The following is a 20,146-nucleotide window of genomic DNA, read 5'->3' on the forward strand; positions in this document are numbered from 1 at the left end:
AATGGCAAAAGGTGAGAGTAAACGAAGCAAAGGGATTGGGTGAGGAATGGGAGTTATTTAGGGAGGCAATGATGTCATGTGCAACAGATGCATAATGCATGGAAAAAGGTGGGAGGTGGGCATATTAGAAAGGGTAGTGAGTAGTGAGATAAAGCAGTAAAGTTGCTAGTGGAAGAGAAAAGAGAAATGTTTGGACAGTACATACAGGGAAGGAGTGCAAAAGACTGGGAGATATTTAAGAGAAAGTGGCAGGAGGTCATTTATTAACCTGCCAGTCCAACTATAATGTTCCCAAGGCAGTAGATGTGCCAGATTTCTATATTATGTTAACTTCAGTGATAACTTTAAGGAATTAACAAAAAATATTTAGTAAATTTTCTCCTGAAATTGGCATTACATTTATTTTATACTGTAAGCTATTCCATTAACTCGATGTTTAAACATAAAGACAGATCAGCTTTTACACCAGTGATTGCATATTATTATAGGTGTTCAAGTTGCTGTGCTGAATGAATTGGTAGCTCAAAGCTCCAATTGAAAGTAAGATTGGATCTACCCTTTGATTTATCATCACGCACAAACTCTCAGTTAAAAAGATTAAAGTTTTTCAGCTGATAGAAATCACTATAGAAACAATGATTATCTAATCATTACAGGGGATTTTGTAATTACTTGTAAATGTACTGTACTAATGAAGTTGAGCTTCAAACACTAAAATCTGTATTTACATTGAATAAAACACCAGTCATAAATGATAACTCATCCTAGGAATTGAATAAAACACCAGTCATAAATGATAACTCATCCTAGGAATCAGAAGTATCAGGCAAAATTCACTTATAAAAATCACAAACAACAGAGGGCTAAGTTCAATTCCTTTGGGAATACCATTGATGACTTCCTTCCATTGAAATGTAGGTATTCGTCATCATCATATTTTTCTTCTCAGAAATGAGCATACCCATCCTTGTAATGGGTCACTGATACCATATGATAATTTCTTCATAAATCTCTCATGTTGAACTTTATCAAAAGTCATTTTAGACTCTATAACATCCAAATATTCATATTTATCAGTTATTTCAGTCCAAATGGCCAATATTTTAATCATGGTATTGCTTTCAACATGCCTTTGATATGCACATTGGCTTTTTGAAAATTGATTATTCCTAAAAGTATATCATCCAAATACTCATGCTTATCAGTTATTTCAATCCGAATGCCCAGAACCTTAATCATTGTAGTGCTTTCAACATTCTTTTGATGTGCACTTTGACTTTTTTATAATTGATTATTCAGCATGTGACCTGCAATATCATCCCACACAGAAACCTTATAAGTTTGCAACCACACTGTTTAAACCAGAAGGCTTGTAGTTATTGTTTAGGTTACTTTTATCTTTTCTAAAAATAGCACACAACAGCATTCTTTCAGTCCTTAAGGACTTTTCTTGTTAGTAAAGTGATGGCTCTGAATGTTCCAATTTAGTCCTACCACCATATTAACAGTAAAATCTTTTAACTTTCATATGGATTAGATGTTTTGCATGCATAATTGATTAAGACAACGTGATTGACAATCTTTTCTTATCCTACAGTATTAAAGAATTTGATAGTGGAGAGGACTATGAGGATCAAGAAAAATGTGTGGTTATGTAAAAATAGGCAAAACATTTGCAAGAATCAACAGACCCAACGAAAATTTCATCTCATTCCCCTGGCAGCCCATTCATTACCTTATTTTTTAATGATATTTGAAAAATATGACTGCTATGGTACATTTAAAAGCAATTGTTCAGTATTGTTTGCATTCTTGTAGACACAAATGGATTCCATTGAATTCTCGGTATAAATTTGATCATGAAACCTGACAGTGCTGAGGAAAGTAGTTTGTATATTTAGACAATAACATCTGAATTTAAAGTAAAGCTAGAATGCAAGGGGAGGTTATGTGAGATTTTTAAAGGTTCTTTTGACTTCTTGAAATTACTTATAATTCAAGGAACCTGTGCCTGCAAACAGATTCACTTGCACTACTTATAATTTGAGTAACCTGTAATTAGAAGTGGATTTATTTGCACAAACACATTTTCAACAGAATCCATTTGTTTGAAGGAATGCAAACAACAGCCAGCTTGTAATGAGACCACATATTTTTTTTTTTTTTCAAATAACATAAAATACACAAAATGGAACTGCTTGTAAAAGTTATGTGTGCTTTTCATATGTTCTGTTAAAGTATATGTATATTTTACCTTCCTTTATATATTTTGCCCAATAGTTTCCCTAATGCTGAGTTATCTAAAACTTTTAAATGAAAAACTAACAGTATCTCGATTCACTTCCCCTCATTTCAATTTATTATGCACACAAACCACCATGTGAAAATCTAAAAGATTCTACATTTAATACAGTGGTAAGGATGAAATGTAATTTTTTTCCCAAAACGAACTGTGAATATGGAAGCAAATAGTGAAGTAATACTTAAGCCTTACTATTCTACTGGCTTTGGACACAGAGTGATTTTGTTTTGCAACAGTAGTTGTAATAAATAAAAAAAAGTGGCAAAGCATGATTTGGAGCATTTTTCTATTTTTCCAAGAAATTGAATGAGGCAACAGTAGTGAGAGTTACAACAACTGGGAAAATGTTGGGTTACGTAATCTAGAAGTAGGTGGACCACTTGTCAAGAATCATACAAACCTTTGAAATCCTCACCTACCCTCCCTTAGCATCCAACTTTAACACCATTTCTCTTATAATCTGAAAAACAAGCGAGTGTTATGGTTGCCATTTGCAAGTTGTTAAACATTGTGTATTATCCTGTAGAGACAATGACCTAACAATGGCTACTAAGAGGTGATCATAATATTAACTCATATTTTAATTAACACCAAAACTGGCTGATCTTTTGATTTCTGAAAATTGTTTTACCTACTTTTACATTGACCCCACATTCTCCATTATATCTCATCCCTTACCACTATCACCTTTTTCACTGTCATAGAATAAAACAACAATTCAAACTGAGTTCTGCTGCCCTTACTCTATTCTCTAAATATTAGATTAGCTCTATAAAACTGCATATTACAGAATCACCTACAATTCGAAGTTATTAGTGTCACATGGTAAATGCCCTACTTTACCATGAAATTCCCAGTGTCACAATAAAAAAGATGTAGAGCTTCCTTGTGACAACTTTGTGAAGTTTAGAGTGAGGTTGATGTATAGTATTCTGGTTGGCATTAACCATGAGTTTGTTCATGAGTCAGAAGATTCATTACCTCAATTCTTTTCCCGTGAGGCACCACTATCTGGCAGGTGACTTTCCTCATGAGGGTCGGTAGCAGTTGTTGAGGTTGAGGGTGACATTGGCATGAGATTGTTTGTGAGTTTAGAGTTTATGTTAAGGTGAGCAGTTGTCTGAACCTTTCTCTCTATACCTTCTCCTTTGCGGCAGTTTGGTGAGGTTGATGTATAATATCGTGGGTGAGGTTTTGTATGGGCTTGCAGGTTTAGTTACAGTTAGCCTGAATTGCAGTTTTCTAACCTTGTCCTCTGGGGCCTGTAGCAGTTGTTGAGGTTGAGAGTGAAATTTTGGGTGAGTTTAGGGGTTGTGTTCGGGCAAATAGTTGTCTGAACTTCTTTCTTTACTCCTCTGTTTTGTGGCAACTTGGTGAGGTTTATGTATAATATTGTAGGCAAGACTCGAGGTGAGGTTATGCATGAGTCTGAAGCATTGGTTAGGATGAAGACCAGCTTGGATTGGTACTTTGTCATTATCCTGTGGGGCACCACTGTCCTGTGAGGCAGCTGTTTTATGAGGCACCAGTTATTGAGGTTGAAGGTGAGATTAAGAGTGAGGTTGATGGAAAGGTGTGGGTGAGGTTTTGCATATGTTTTAGAGTTATGTTAGCATGATCAGGTGCTGGGACTTCCTCCTCTACATCATCTTTAAATCAACTTACTATGGTTTATGTTTAACATTGTGGGTGAGGCCTGTGCATGAGTCTAAAGGGTCAGTTAGGATGAAGACTGGGCTGAATTGCTGTCTTTCATTACTTTCCTGTGGGGCACTGCTGCTCTGAATAGCAACTGTCCTCTGGGTTGATGGTAACTGTTGTTGAGCTTATTGGTGAAATTGAAGTTGAGGCAGAAGTGAAGGTCATGGGTAAGGTTTTTCAGAAGATTAGAGGTTATGTTAAGATGAACAGTTGTCTGAACTTTTCTCTCTATATCTCATTTGTGGTAACTTGCTGAGGGTGAGGCTTCTCTCCATATCTCATTTGTGGGAACTTGCTGAGGGTGAGACTGATGTCTGATATTGTGTAAGAGGGTGTGCACATATCTGAAAGTTAGATTGTGATAACTAGCGTGCATAACATTGTCCTATGGGGTGCCTTAATCCTTTTAGGTGATTGTCCTCTGGAGTGCCAGTTGAGGTCGTGGATGAAGTCAGGGATGAAGTTGATAGGAAGGCTGTGCTTGTTATTTCTGTGTTACACTTGGGTTGCTTTCTCTCTTAACCTTGTGTATATGTACCATTTCTTTACTCCCATTCATGTATGTATGTAAGCATACATACTTATACACACATACACACCAGACTAAGCCAGCCCTAAGGGGAGGATGAACACCTAGGTGTAGGCCACCTTCCACACCTAGGATTCAAACCCTTGTAAGTCCAACCCCAGGCTAGCCTGTGCAGACTCATAGGTAGGAACGCTATCCACCATACTGGGAGGTTGTGGGTGAGCCTCTGAGTGAGTTAAGAGGTTAAGGAAAACAGTTGTATGGACTCCTCTCAGCTTCCTTTATGGCAACTTGGTGAGATTAAGAGTGAAGTTGACGTATAATACTGTGGTTTCTGGATGTACATGAGTCTGAAGGTTTGGTTAGTGACAATTGGCCTTAATTGCTTTTTTTTCATCATCCTATGGGGTGACTCTTGTGTGTTTACACCAGTCTGCTGTATCCTGTGGGGAGTAGCTAGCGTGTTTACACAAGTGTCCTATGAGGCGCCGGTAACATCAGCCTCCCTTGACCTAGAGTTAACCAACTATATCGAATCCCTTTTGATGTACTTTATGTAGATAATAATATTAATTTCCAGGAGCCATTGAAAGCAACAGTTCCCAAATGCTGGGCATTTAAAGCAGTAGAAAGCGTTGCATTGCTATGACGGATATATCAAATCGAAAATTAATGTGTACTCGTGTGAAGTTCTGAGCTACATGCACAGTTATTAGTTGGTTACTTACAAGTTCTTCACTCAAAACTTACCTCAAATGGGAGGAGGTGTACAGACATGGTGACTTTCTGTCTTCTTAAACTTTTACGCTAAACATTATAAATGACAGGAGACCAATCGCTTCTGCTGGCTGACATATATCTTCAAGTCGTCACAAATTGTTGATCTTGGTGGAACTTGTGGAGTAATAATGTCGTAACTCTTGATTTAGGATGAAAGTGACTTTGTTGTTAATACATTATCATTTTGTTCCCTCCTGTTAATATTTAAAGTTTCTACAGGTTGTAAGAATGCTCATTTCTTCATACTGAGAAATGTTTCACAGCTAATGGGATTGTAGCATGAAGTTATAACAGTGTAGGATGTCTTTACGTCTTGTTTTGGTAGATCAGATGACTTGTGTTGCCAGATGGGGTATAATTATAACTAAAAATAAATGAATGTAAATGGACTATAAACTATCTTAGGTAGATACTGTTATATTTAAGAAAACAAATTGTCCTCATTATAATATACTTGAGTTTTACCGAAATATTCTTACATTCTTATATAGATAAATTGCACAGTGTGCTACCTTAAGCTCCAAGGGTTTACCAATCAGCTGAGGAGTTTGTTTTTTTCCATTCTCATCACGTGAAATGCTTGACTGTTGATGAATTTCAACAAAGATTACAAGGTTACGACTTGACGTTTGGTTAATATAAGCTGAATATCTGCAACATATCGAAGCGAAAATGTGCACTATGCGCATGCGGGAACACATTTGACTAAGAGTAAAAATGTAAATATAGTATTTAATGAATATAAACTTTGTCGGATAAGCAATACAAAAAAAAAAGCAGTTTGAGGTCATGTAACTTGTTAACAGCAATAGTGCATTTTGGGAGTACGAGGCTGAGGGAAGGATTTCAGTCCCTCAGTCCCTTCAAGAATTTGATTTAGAGATGCAGACTTTGTAAAGCATTTTTTTTTTTTTCTGAACGGCTAGCGAGAATGAGCCCCATATGTTACCTTCGTAATAGGAAATCTACCAGAAACGACTGAGATTTATACGTGAATGTAATTGGTAAAGCTTACATTATTACGGCCCCGAGAACGCCGTCAGCAACAGTTGTCTTGCCTACGGCGATAAGATCTTGTACTTTTGACCCTCGCTATCTTACCAAGCAATTTTAATGGATGTGAATCATTGGGCAAGTAAGTTAGATATAAAGGAAGTATAGGTACTTTGCACGGAGATTACAATTTTATTGATTGTACGTTTATGTGAGCCCGTGGAGGGACATTCTTTGAATGAGATAGAGATGATTTGTCACCTTATCCCTTCGATATATGTATATATTTTTTCTTTTATCTCTGTAAACGTATCAGTCAGTCACTGGGGAGCATACCATTGACGACCAAGTAACTGGCAAATGTAGATCTAATGAATCGGTCTGCGTAAACTAAGAAGACAACCACAGAGCTCGAACTGGTAATGCTTCCAGTTCATGTTCGTGGTGGAAATTTGCAAGTTTAGGCCAAGCAGCATATTTCTCACTGTGGAACAAAGACGAGAAATGAACAGGCTGTCGAGTCTCCTAAGCCCATTGAATCTATGTTTCAGCTGTGAAACATAATCCAAAGATGTGCAGTACTACCACTCAAACGCCCTAGATCACAGAAACTCATCCCGAGATATATTCAGCCGGAACTAAAGCAGGCAATGATACTCCTCACGACCTTGCCTGCCTCAACAAGAAATATTCAAAGTTTGTCTTGGCACGACCAGAGGTTGAAGAAGACAAACAACATAAAAAGATTACCTAAAGAAAGTTGCACGTCCAAATGCTGCTGGCTCGAGTGAGGAGCTGGACAGATTTGTGGAACCGCTGTATAATATGGATGTCGCCATCACCCGGGCTCGATATGGTTGCCAACATCGAGTGACCAAAGGCCACGAAAAACCATCTACCAAACTTACCTTTCCGATAATTCGTAAACCAACACATCAATATGATTCACAGGAATTGTAAAGGTTTTCAGGTATGAATAGACTCGAAGCTGTTTGTATTGTACGGCCATTAAAGTTTTGTTTACCAAACACCGATGTGAACATTGTCGTCGTCGATGTTATTTCTTTAAGCAACTGCCAGGGGTACACAAGAGGTGAAGATCATGGGGAATCTAAGTTTTACACTCCAAAGTAAAGCCTGTTTAAGAATGGTATATGGATCCCACCCTGGAAGCAGCCGTATGCAGAGTAAAATTGGGTAACAACTACCTGGCCTTGCCAGCAGCAGTTAGCATGACATTGTCCCAATTCCATTGCACTTCATGATGATTAGTTATCAATCGATCCGGAGAAAATGAATCTTAGATGGCAATAATCATCAATGGTGTAGTCTACAGATAACGTACCTGCAGTGATTACGGGAAGTGATAAATGCTGAATGGGATTCGAAGGAGATTTTTTCCTAGCCCGATATGCCTAATCCCTTGCCTGAATGGATTGTGAGAAGAGGAGACAAATGCTTCCATTCCCGCAAGAATAACCTTTGGTGAGCGTTTGATGAAGTATTACCACATAAGAGACAGTAGTTTACCCAGGGAAAGTCAGTAGATAATTTTCGTAAGTTTTCCCTTTCAGCTTTCATGAGGTGCCAATATTTACGTTCAGAAGGGGCTGTTGGAGTCGGGGGGCGGGATGCCGTCGAAACAGATACAGTTACGAGAATATTGTCAGATGAACCAATAGGGGCGAGATTGTGTAGTTGCAGCGCAAAGGATTAGAGATCAAAAACATTTTGAGTGTTAGGAGAGCGGTCAGGAATATGGGTGGGGTGGGAGATAATTTGCTCTAAATCATGAGAATGGGGGAACGTGAGAGCTTCAATCCCCCAACCAACCTTATCGGCGCTGTTCAACCATTTTCCATGGTGAACGTTGAAATCCCTGCAAGTACAGGATCTCTGCTTTTGGGTTATAGGATGACACTGATTCGCTCCGTGGCGCTAGTGGAGCCATATGATTTAAGTCGCAAGGAGTCCTTCAAAAATATTTTGGGATTTTATATAAAATCTGCGAAAATTGTTAAGTAGTAGAAGTTGGTGTTTAGCAGGGGCTGATAACTGTAGTTGGTGCAGCGAAGAAAAAGTATGAATGAGAGTATATTAGGAATTTAGACAAAAAAAATCGGTGGATCTCTCTCTCTCTCTCTCTCTCTCTCTCTCTCTCTCTCTCTCTCTCTCTCTCTCTCTCTCTCCTCTGGTTCGAGCCGGCTCTCAGAAAGTGGAGATATATGTCTTGCATTATATAGATCAAAACCAGTGTTGGTGATCTATAGCAGACACCTATATGTACCAAGACTGTCCCTTGTACTCATTGTTTACGGCCAGACAAATCTAATTTCCAAACGTGGAATACAGTGTCATCTGTGCTATGTGACAACTGTTGCTGGTGATATTTGAAGCGAGATTTTATCGGTTATCTTTTTAAAATTTCAAATGAATTACATTACTTTCATCATATTTCTTGATTGTATCACAATTTCAGGCATATTTGTCTGTCATGAATTATTACGTCGAAAAATCATGTTGCGAATCGTTCATCAAGTCGTATTCCTCGAGATGGTTTACAGTTTTGTTTCTAACGATGATTTCTGTAAGTGCCAAACCATGGACGTCAGGCTGATTGGGTAAAAATTTCCAAGTAGGGTCTTGTTACCTGTTCCAGATGTCGGTGTTACACTGGGAGGCCTCCACTCCTGTGGAACTTTCCATGTCGCAAGTGTCTTCTTTCGCTGAAAGGTTCAAGTAATAGAAAAACATAGGCTGGAGTTATTATCAGATTTTTTTATACTTTTATTTCACATAATGGTGATACCATATCATGTATATAGTTACGTCCAAATGTTCTAAATTTTCTCTTCCACTGGATCGGAAACATTAATTTAGTCTCTCCACTTATTTTACACAGCTTTCGTTTTTTCTAAAGATTTAGAGAACGTAACGGCGTAAATGATAGGAGCAACTATACCATTTGCTTACTTGATACCAATCGTAGGAGTAACTATGCACTTCTGAAAGGTTTTGGTCTCAAGTTACTACCAGTGGTAAGCATGTAATAAAAAAGGACGTTAGATTAGGATTGATCACTTTGAATGTATTGTTTATCACTCACATAAACATTGATAGGTATTATATTCAAATTATCATAATGTTAAGTATTGTTGATATGTTTATATAGAAGGCCCATTACACTCGTGTTACTCATGGGCCGCTTTGTGCCAGTAAAGGCACAATTGAGAAAGGGCTGTCATTGACGAGAGCCCTTGCCAAGCTTAGTCTTGGAGAATCTTTATACATATTCCTTTTTTACTCTATTATAATGGAAGCCAAATAATAGATTTAGAAACATTCAGAGTTCCTGCTCCGCATGTTTCAGACCGCAGTTCCCCGTGAACAGTGGGCAGTTAGTTATTTCAGTGTTCCACTATCTTCCGTAGGTATGTTGAATGATCATTTGCTGCATATTGGCTGGTAGGTTTCCACAGTTGCTGTGAACGTCTCGCCGAAAGTGTTCTAAGCTATATCCGTATCGTTTTCATTGACAATGCCTTCACCAGCTTTACCTAGTAGAAGGTCATTGAAACTTGTGAGTTTGAGATGTAAGATTTTTTTTTTTTTTTTCATAAATGTCGTCTGGATCAACATTACAAGCAGTATTTTGAACTACCTCCGTAGTGATTTATATGTGATCCTTTGTACCAAACTTTTCTCTTACCCAGACATTGTTGACGAGATCTTCATTTTTAGCTGGAACTGTCTTAATGTAGTCACATTAAGACCAGGTTTCTCGACGAATTGCATTAGGCACAGTTAAGCAAGCTTATTATTTTAAACGCCCATTATGTACCTCTGCCAGCGAGGGAGGTCTATAAAGTAATCCAGCTGTTATCTTTTTTACGAAAGTTTATCTTGCAACACATTTGAATTAGTATTATCAGCAACCACAACATTTTTCAGCAGAGGCCGAAGATATAAACTTTAACGGCACGACGACGCCACATACTTTCCGCTGTCACTGTTGAATAAGGTATATCCTGAATTGGATATTCGGCATGGGAATCTATGTTCTTAATATTTGACCTTGATTCTGTCAAACCTATTATGTCACTTAATATTTTGATAAGAAAAAAAAAGATTGAGATGCACTTCCGGAGGGAATGGGTCCTGCTTCACACTTTTAATCATTATTTCTGCTTTTTTTTCACTAGACGCAAGAGCGCGCTTTGCTCTGATGGGCATCACGTAAATCGTGCAGGCAAAGCCCGTCCCTCGCACACGTCTCAGGCCACAGGTAGAAACTGCTGCTGCTGAGTTGTTGGATTCGCGAACAGAGAGAGGTTGACAGGCCGATTGTCAAGGATGATCGCCTCACTGAAGAGGCCGTGCCTTATGGTGATCCTGAGCACTACTCTTACTCCTGGAAGTAGAATATTGTTCGCCGTGATCTGGAATCAACGTAAGAGTTGTTGATATTTTTCCAGAAGCTCCTCTGATCTTGTCTTGCGTGTATACAGTCGCTGATTGTGACTGTGCGAGTTTAGAGGGACTGCAGATGACTGGTGTGTCATGATACAGAAAAAGAAAAAAAATACAGTTAATGTGTAGTTACCGTTGCTTTACAATATATATGTAGACGGGCCTTAGATCGTTTATACATTGTAAATTAAGACTCGAACGACGGCTATGAAATTAACGAAACTGTTTATTTGAATTTATTTTTTATGATAATTTTATTTTCACTAGATATGGGTCTTAAGGTTGTTTATCTGTTGGTCATTATAGCATTACGCAAAATAAAGTTTTTCACTTCTCCTGAAGGCTGAAAAATCCTCTTTTCTACTTATATGATTATCATCGGTGTTATCAATAGAATTATTTTATGCTTCGCAGTTGCAGAGGATGTTAATTGTACTTGGTCACTGTTCATTAGTTTTACGAATTCTATGGAATTGTCTGTGGAGCAGATCCTTTCTTGTGTAGACTACACTAAAGTACCTCTGGTCCTCCTCCTTCATGTATTGTGCTGAATCTTTCATTGTATCCTTGACATCTCCAAATTGTTTAACAGGATGTGGTATAAGCATTTGCTTTCTAGATTTACTGCTTTTGACTCTTCTCTCCAATCGGTCCGTTGCTGAGGTCGAATTTTATTAAAAACGGTGTACCTTATGGTTCTTTCCTATCACCTACTCTTTTTCCTCTCTCCATTTAACGCTGTCCACCCTTGTGGTGATGATTTCAGACTACATACTTGAATTGATTTTCTCTCCCTTTCTTACTCAAATTCTCGTTCCCTTTTGTCGTACTGGAAACCTCTTTCTTCACTCGGACTTATGCAGTATCTTGGAATGGGGAAACAATATTAGAACGCAAAATCTACCTATCTCTGTTATTCGTTCTTCTCTGTTCAGTTTCAAAACACCACAGTTCATTCATCCCTGCAAGAAGGTAAATATGTTAGGCATAACCATATTTTCCACGCCGTCTAGGAAACCTCATATTATGTTCATTACAATAAAATCTACTTCCTAATGTGTGCGGGTTTTACATAGGCGCCATGATTATTTACCTTGTGAGGAACTAGTTCATATCTAGTTGTTGTTGTTGTTGTTTCTCCCCAGTCTGGAGGACTGTTTACTTCGTCAGAGTGGAATCAAAGGCCTTCCGTCTCATTCATTCTCCAGGCATAACCTCTCTCTCTCTCTCTCTCTCTCTCTCTCTCTCTCTCTCTCTCTCTCTCTCCCCGCCAACCATCCCTCTCCGTTCTCCATGATGTTGCTAACTTCTCTCTGTTCTACAGGTATTATATGGACCTCTGCTCTCGTGAGCCACCAAGGCTTGGCCCCGCGATTCGCGTTTGGCTGCTGCTTCCCATAGTTTCTTTGTGGAGGCCATCCACACGAGGATGGACCGTTGTGATACATTTCGCTCTCTCTCTCTCTCTCTCTCTCTCTCTCTCTCTCTCTCTCTCTCTCTCTCTCTCTCTCTCTCTCTCTCTCTCCAAACAGCGATATCAAACTCTTCTTTCATCTCCCCTTCTTCCTCAAACGTGTCTACCTTTAATGAACAAGTCTACGAACCCCTCAGGGGTTCTAATTAATCTACTCATTCTTTTTCTTGCTCTGTTTCCTTTTTACTCGGGATGGCTATGATTAGGGTATGTTTAGTGCGTGCCATATCGGTCGCTATGAGAAAATAGTGCAAAAGACTTGAGGTAAATTCTTAAGAGTGAAATACTGGATGTCATCGCTGAGGTAAATTCTTAAGAGTGAAATACTGGATTTCATCGCTGAGGTAAATTCTTAAGAGTGAAATACTGGATTTCATCGCTGAGGTAAATTCTTAAGAGTGAAATACTGGATTTCATCGCTTAAGTACATCACTTGACGGCTTGAGGTTGTCTTGGGCTGCTTAGCAAGAACATGAACTATATAGTCGAAGGTTGATGTTATGATCAGAGTGTATGTTGATCAGTGCGTGAGGTATGGGATCTCTCATCAGTCCCAGGTGCAGTCATATAATTGTAAAGCCGCCTTAGGCATCATGATAGTTTACCACTCGCAAGATGTTGTTGGCAGTGTACGTGCAAGTTGGAGACGTCGAAGTGAGGTGATTGCTTTGGCTTGTAACGACGGTGGGGGGTGTCTGAAAGTCGACGAGTGGAGAAATGTCCTCTCTTGATGCGGTATAAATCATGGTCCTCTAGTTCGACGGTTTTTCTCATATCAACACATAACACGTGGAAATAAGATTGAGGAATGCAAGACCAGTTTGGCCAAGGTCTAGGAACTGGATGGTCTTGACTTCCCAGAGTCACATGATGTGGAACAGGAATAACTGCATCACGCCTGAACCCACCACCGCCACCATCACCTTCTGCTGTCTTTGCTTCAGCACTGGTTCTCTGCCGCAGGCGACCAGCTCTCACCGTGGCACAGTAGGATCAACAGTGATAGACGCTGTCAGGTCCACAGCTGGGCAACCTACTCCCTCAGTACTGCTCTAGAAGAATGCGGGGAATGCTCATCCTCCTCGAAGGCTCAGATTGGGGTGTCTAAATGTGAGTGGATGTAACCAAGAGGAGAAAAAAGGAGAGATAGGTAGTATGTTTGAGAAAGGAATCTGGATGTTTTGGCTCTGAGTGAAACGAAGCTCAGTTAAAGAAAAAAGCTCATATGCGTCAATGACGTCTGAGCTAGAATTCTGTCACGGGTTCATTGCGACACCAAACGAGTATATGTCTAATGTTATAGCGCACGGGAAACATGGAGCCCCTCTCCCTACAGCGAGGTGTTGAGTGTTCGTGTCAGTAGGACTACACCACGGACCACCTGAATACTTCTCACCCACAGGAGTCCTCGTCGTCCCTGGAAGAGCAGCCTTCAATAACCAACTCAGTGAACCTGAAGCACTGGCTGAAACTACTGAGACGTTGTGAGCCTTGCTTCCTACAGTTGTTTACATAAGGTCAGGTAAAAAGATGACCTTTCCGTGAGTCATGGCCTCTACCTGAGTCATGTCCTCTACCTGAGTCATGACCTCTACCTGAGTCATGACCTCTACCTGAGTCATGACCTCTACCTGAGTCATGTCCTCCACCTGAATCATGACCTCTACCTGAGTCATGACCTCTACCTGAGTCATGACTACCTGAGTCATGTCCTCTACCTGAGTCATGTCCCCCACCTGAGTCATGACCTCTACCTGAGTCATGACCTCTACCTGAGTCATGACCTCTACCTGAGTCATGACCTCTACCTGAGTCATGACCTCTCCCTGAGTCATGACCTCTGAGTCATGACCTCTCCCTGAGTCATGACCTCTACCTGAGTCATGACCTCTGAGTCATGACCTCTCCCTGAGTCATGACCTCTACCTGAGTCATGACCTCTCCCTGAGTCATGACCTCTACCTGAGTCATGACCTCTGAGTCATGACCTCTCCCTGAGTCATGACCTCTCCCTGAGTCATGACCTCTGAGTCATGACCTCTCCCTGAGTCATGACCTCTACCTGAGTCATGACCTCTCCCTGAGTCATGACCTCTACCTGAGTCATGACCTCTCCCTGAGTCATGACCTCTACCTGAGTCATGACCTCTGAGTCATGACCTCTCCCTGAGTCATGACCTCTCCCTGAGTCATGACCTCTGAGTCATGACCTCTCCCTGAGTCATGACCTCTACCTGAGTCATGACCTCTCCCTGAGTCATGACCTCTACCTGAGTCATGACCTCTCCCTGAGTCATGACCTCTACCTGAGTCATGACCTCTCCCTGAGTCATGACCTCTACCTGAGTCATGACCAACCAGGGGTCTCGTCTGCTTTGACGCACCAGCAAACCAGTATGACCAGTGAACATATCATTTGCCCCGTCACATCCTTGACCGAGAACTTCACCAAATCACGTCAGATACTGCATGAGAGTTCGTGGCGTGGCGGTTAGCCTCGCTGACTATCAATCACGCGCGGGCCCGCAAGCGTTCGAATTCAGAACAGGGCAGAAGATGCAACAATTGTTTGCCAGATTTCATTATCCCTGGAGCATGAAATTCAATGAATTCCACCCTGATACATCGATGAGGCTATCTACACGTTGCTTACTACCCTACCAGGATGCAATATAGGCTCATAAGGTTATGGGTACGTTCCCAGGTTACACTCGGCACAGCATTCAGTCTGATGACGACTGTCTTTGATACTTCCCAACAGAGCGTTATTGAAACGGACATCAGCGTTCTGTTGCTGCCTCTGTTAACGCCCCAGGACATTATGATGCATTTCCATAACACTGGTAGCATATGGTCACCAATTTTATAAAGTGCCCTTTGACGAGCGCACCCAATGTACTCCTGTGTCTCGCCAAACAAATTAGATGAGCCATCATCTGGTGCAGGCTAACCAGGAATAGACCTTTTGAAAACCACGTCTGTAGACCGTAGGGAGTTATCAGGTTGGCTCGTGAGCGTGCATTTGGCCTTCAGTTATCCAGTCCTCAGCTCCACAACTGTTCTCAGTGTTTGTAGTTTGGGAAAGTTGATTTGTCACAAGCTACTGCAGGCATCCCATTGTTGTACCTTTACCCACGATAATTCTCATTTGAAAAAGAAGGGTTCTGCAACGAAGGCCAAGTGAGGAGAGGAAAGAAATAAGAAAATCGCCGAAAAGATTTTGCTCGCCAGTTTAAGGAGGTTCGATTAAACCGTCCCTGGAGACGTCCTTGATATATTAGGCGGGTCTGACCTTACCTGGTCGGATCTCTTACTACCACCTCGGGGAGACCAGAGGCTCTTACCTCCTTCAGTGGACTACAAGCAAGAAATTACACTATTCATGACCGTCCCTTTTATTTTTCATTCCCACTTGGTCCGTATCGAGACGATGGCATTCCATCACATGCAATCGTATATGCAGATAGTACTTCATTTAGTACTTCATTTTCATTACGTTCGAGAGAATAAACAGTTTGCTCGGTACTAGAGGCATATAGGCATTGTGTACATCCACCGGACATGAAAACCTGTGAACCGGAGAGATCCTTCACCCATCACACCCTCATTTCCTTACTGGTCCGTGTAACCCAGCAGCTCTTGAAGACTCTTTGTTGAGGTTCCCATGGGATTTATTTGGCTGCAAGTGATATGTGTGTCCTTCGCTGTGTCCCTATGTGATGATGTATGTGGTGGTATTACACCTCTGGTCATCTTGATCTGTCAATATGTTCCTGACTTGATAATGAAGGCTGACGTTTGTGGTAACACCAGATTACCTGTTCTCTGCAGAGATCAGACATACATTTTTTTCCGGGAGAAACCAAGAGTATAACATCCATTCTGATTAATCTTGTCGTACACAGAGAGTCATTGATGAAAATTGAATTGCAAGACGTGTTCTTGGGCGGCATCTTATTGATTATCTAATGCCCATTGGTACAGCTGTCATTGTCCTTATGGAACATTACATTCAGAAGGTGAGGCCCTTAATACAACATGTCTATATCACCACACTGTATACCTTGTCTGATGCTTTGTGCTTTGATTAAAGAATTCCACACGTGTTGCCCTCATCTCTTTAACCATATAGATATGTACATCTTAACATCAGCTTGAGCAAGGGATCCATTAATCGACCGGATTTGAGGGAGGGATGAACCCCTGGGTTAGGTGTGTTTCTTAAGAGGAGGAGGAATACCTGGAGTGATGATGAGCCGACTGTCAATGACTAATAGGCGCAAAATTCGAACTCGAGCGAAACTGACTCCGGTCTGGCCCGTACTGACTCATAGTCAGTAACGCTATCCATTTCACCACAGATTGTGTATGTGTTTCGGGGAGAAAGTTTCACATTGGTGTTCCACCGTCTCTTAACCATTTGTATATGTATCATGGCTTAACCCCTATGTATGTTAGCGCGCGCACACACACACACACACACACACACACACACAACACACACACACACACACACACCATAAGTTAGGGACTTATTTATCGACTAACCTCGAAGGAAGGATGAACATTTGGGTTGAGTGTAGGCCGACTGCCACGTCCAGGATTCGATCCCTTGGAAGTTTGGTTCCGGGCTGGCCTGTGGTGGCCAGTAATGCTGTTACACCATCGAGACCCGCGCGCGCGCGCGTGTGTGTGTGTGTGAAAGAGAGAGAGAGAGAGAGAGAGAGAGAGAGAGAGAGAGAGAGAGAGAGAGAGAGATGGACCTGGGCAGCGCGTTCGGGAGTCGCATGACGTCACCCGTGCCCAGGTCTCCAGTTTTTTTTTTTTTTTATGAGGTTGGGGGAATGCGGGAGGCCCGGGTGTGTGTGTGTGTGTGTGTGTGTATGTGTTGGTGGAGGTGGGGGGATCCTACACTTGGAAAACGGATTTATTTGTCCTTGCAAGACAGTATCATCACCATCTGTTGCGTCACATTTTGGGTTATTATAACTTTTCTTAAACATTCATCTCCAGGTTACAACATTAACACAACATACTGATGAGTCCTACGAAGACATTCAAATATTCATATTCTGAATTATTGTGTCTCCGGCTGGTTGATTGTACGTGCCATCTGCTCTGTCTCGTAAGTTATCGTGGAACGGTTGTTTGATGTTTAAACATCATTAAAGCAAAAAAATGTCAAACTCTCTCGTTTTAAGGGTATTTCTTTATATCGTGAATATTCCTCATTATTTCACGTGATCACGTTTGTTGGTTGCCCGAGTTAGACGAGGTAAACGTGAACATTTAAAGAAATCGAATTTGAATTTCCCGCGGGGCATGGGAAATTTCGCCATTTGAGACGCCAGTTTGTCAACATGGAGCATTTCCTTGTTTATGTTTCCAGGGATAACACAGCAGTGAGGGTTGTCTGATGAAATGTTACAGTCTTGATAACAGGTGCTTTGATTATTTGTCCATTGTTAAAAACTACATTTGAACCTGATATATTATAATATTTAGTCTGTAATACTCGACCTCCCTCATGGAAGGGGACCACTCAAGGATATGAGATCACCCACGTATAGAACACCACTCAGGGATATGGATGGGCATCTTGGGAGATCCCTTATGTACATGGTAGACCACCTACATACATGGGAGACTATCCAGGTACACGAGAGAAAACTCCGGTACATGTGAGACCAAGCAAGTATGTGGGAGGGAGGAGCCACGTACATGGAAGGACCAACCACGTACATAGGAGATAACCGGAGTACATTGAGGTAACGTAGATACATGGGAGAGGACCAGCCATGTACATGGGAGGAGACCTACCATCCAGGTACAAGGGAAGGGACCAGCCATGTACAATGGAGGCGACCACTCTATAGGTGCATGGGAGTGAGCGAAAATGGACGTTAAGTCACTGAGAGAAAGATTATGGCAATATTTGCACGATTTTGTTGAGCAAGCCAGACGACCGAGCATTGCCCCCATCCCGGAGGCGACCAGTAACGTCATCAGGTGGAGGGAGAGAGGCAGGAGAGGACCACAACACCTGAGGAGGAGCGTCGTGTGCTCCCTTGGTTGTTGTTACCTCTGCCACCCGCTGGAATGACTCACTTTCCCTCAGTAACCTGTACAGTAACGTATGAACGTCACGGAGTATTCCCGTATGGTGTAGCTTATACCGTTAGAGTCGTAGCAAACGTGTTCCCTAGGCTCACCCTCCAGGCTGCACCCGTCGCTGTACGTGATGCCAAAAATGGGTTAGGTTTGTATGATTTGGTTGAGGTTGGGGTCGATGCAGCGAGGGAGTTGGGGAGGTCCGACATTATACCCCTCTTGCTCCTCACCTTCTACCACCACACTCCACAGCATCATGGTCATGCCTGGGGAAGTTAACCTCTGATGCCTGACGGCAGAAGACACAGAAGCCTCCGAGAAAGCAAATAAAGAGAAATTCATAAGAGAAAGTTTTGAGATGCTGAAATCAATACAGATACACCTATTACAGGAGAACCAATGCCACTATCATAAACTATTATTAACTAATGGATAACAATATATGTTGTTTAAGAATATAATCTGTACTGTTGTAGGTAAACGTGATGGACGGTGGATGAGCTAGGCTGGGATAATGTTTGAGAGCGGTTCACTGGCCACGGGCGACGTGCTTCAGTGGGGATATCGAATAAGGTAAATTTAGATTTGAAACTAAAACTTTTACGTTTACAAATTATTTGATGAAATACCGACTGGCTTATTTCCAAAACAGCAGCGAAATCTTGAGAACATAAAAAAAAAATTATTCAACCTACCGTTTTAGTTAATTAGTTGACCTCCATGTTACGTGTTGTTTCCTGGAAGAGCGGCACGGGGAACCTCGCCGGCTTGGGTTATATATTTTCCTACTTTGCTTCTTGCTCTGTACAGCTTCCAAGATAAATATTTTCTGCTTGATAAATGAATCTGTTCGTTATAACTTTGACACGACCGTACATTAACCGTTAGATTTGAACTACTTTTCCATTTTTCGTTGTAATGATATACGGATATTAAGATGAATGTGACGCACAAAACTCATTTAGTTGATTCAAGGGCCCCTTTATTTGTTTATAATTTTCGTAAGATCTTGTTAAAAAGATCGTGGATGGGGGGGGAGCATAGAGCTAATTAGCACAGGAAAGTCAGTGTAAAGTTAAGGAAGTGAGGGTGAGGGTTTTCGTTATACACTTGAAATTGTATGAGAGAGAGAGAGAGAGAGAGAGAGAGAGAGAGAGAGAGAGAGAGAGAGAGAGAGAGCGAGCTCGGGTCCCGGGGGCCTTCGATAGTGCCCGGGGAAACGACTACCCTCTTTGCCCTCCTCCCTGTCCTTGGGTTTGAGCTTGTAAGGTGAGGTTAGGTCACAAGAAGCCGGTCGGTTGGCGGACTTGCTTTTTTGTCCAGAGCCAGACATGAGCAGGAGCACCAACCGGTGGAGCAGCACGCTGACGTCATCGGAGAACTGGGAAAATTTTTCTCGAAGGAAAAAAACATCTAAACTTGAGTTTGACAGACAACCTAAATTTACTTGAAGTAAATACGGGTGACGTTCTTGTTTAGAATAATAGATCTATTTCTTTGTTTAAAACCTCAACTTGAATATTTCTAATACATACTTATCTCGATTATTTCTCCCCTTTCCAGCTTTTAAGATTGAAATGCCAGAAGCTGTATATTGCATCATGTATTCACGTGATCAGATACACCGGGTTTTGAGTTTGAGTTTACTCATAAAATCATATTCACACACAGTTTCTCAGAGAGAAGAATAGGTTGACCATCACGTCTTGTGCACGTCCAGCAGGATTTTGTACCCTTCACCATGGCGGTACGATTGTCAGACGACACGACCATTTGAGCACGACCC

At 41.3% G+C, this 20,146-nt stretch overlaps 2 protein-coding genes across 14 annotated transcripts in view; one reads left to right on the plus strand and one right to left on the minus strand.

Moving 5' to 3' along the window:
* LOC139755505 (uncharacterized) overlaps nt 1-5,630 on the minus strand; it is a 107,524-nt gene extending 101,894 nt beyond the window's left edge. For both annotated transcript variants that reach the window (XM_071673860.1, XM_071673859.1), the window contains exon 1: nt 5,283-5,630. In XM_071673860.1, coding sequence (XP_071529961.1) covers nt 5,283-5,309 — 27 coding nt within the window. In that variant the 5' untranslated portion in view covers nt 5,310-5,630. The remainder of the gene's footprint in view (nt 1-5,282) is intronic.
* Nucleotides 1-20,146, plus strand: part of LOC139755506 (trichoplein keratin filament-binding protein-like) — a 650,577-nt gene that overhangs the window by 510,008 nt on the left and 120,423 nt on the right. The window lies entirely within an intron of this gene.

Source organism: Panulirus ornatus, chromosome 19 (genome assembly GCF_036320965.1).
Source record: "Panulirus ornatus isolate Po-2019 chromosome 19, ASM3632096v1, whole genome shotgun sequence".
In the NCBI taxonomy this organism is placed as follows: Eukaryota; Metazoa; Arthropoda; class Malacostraca; order Decapoda; family Palinuridae; genus Panulirus; species Panulirus ornatus.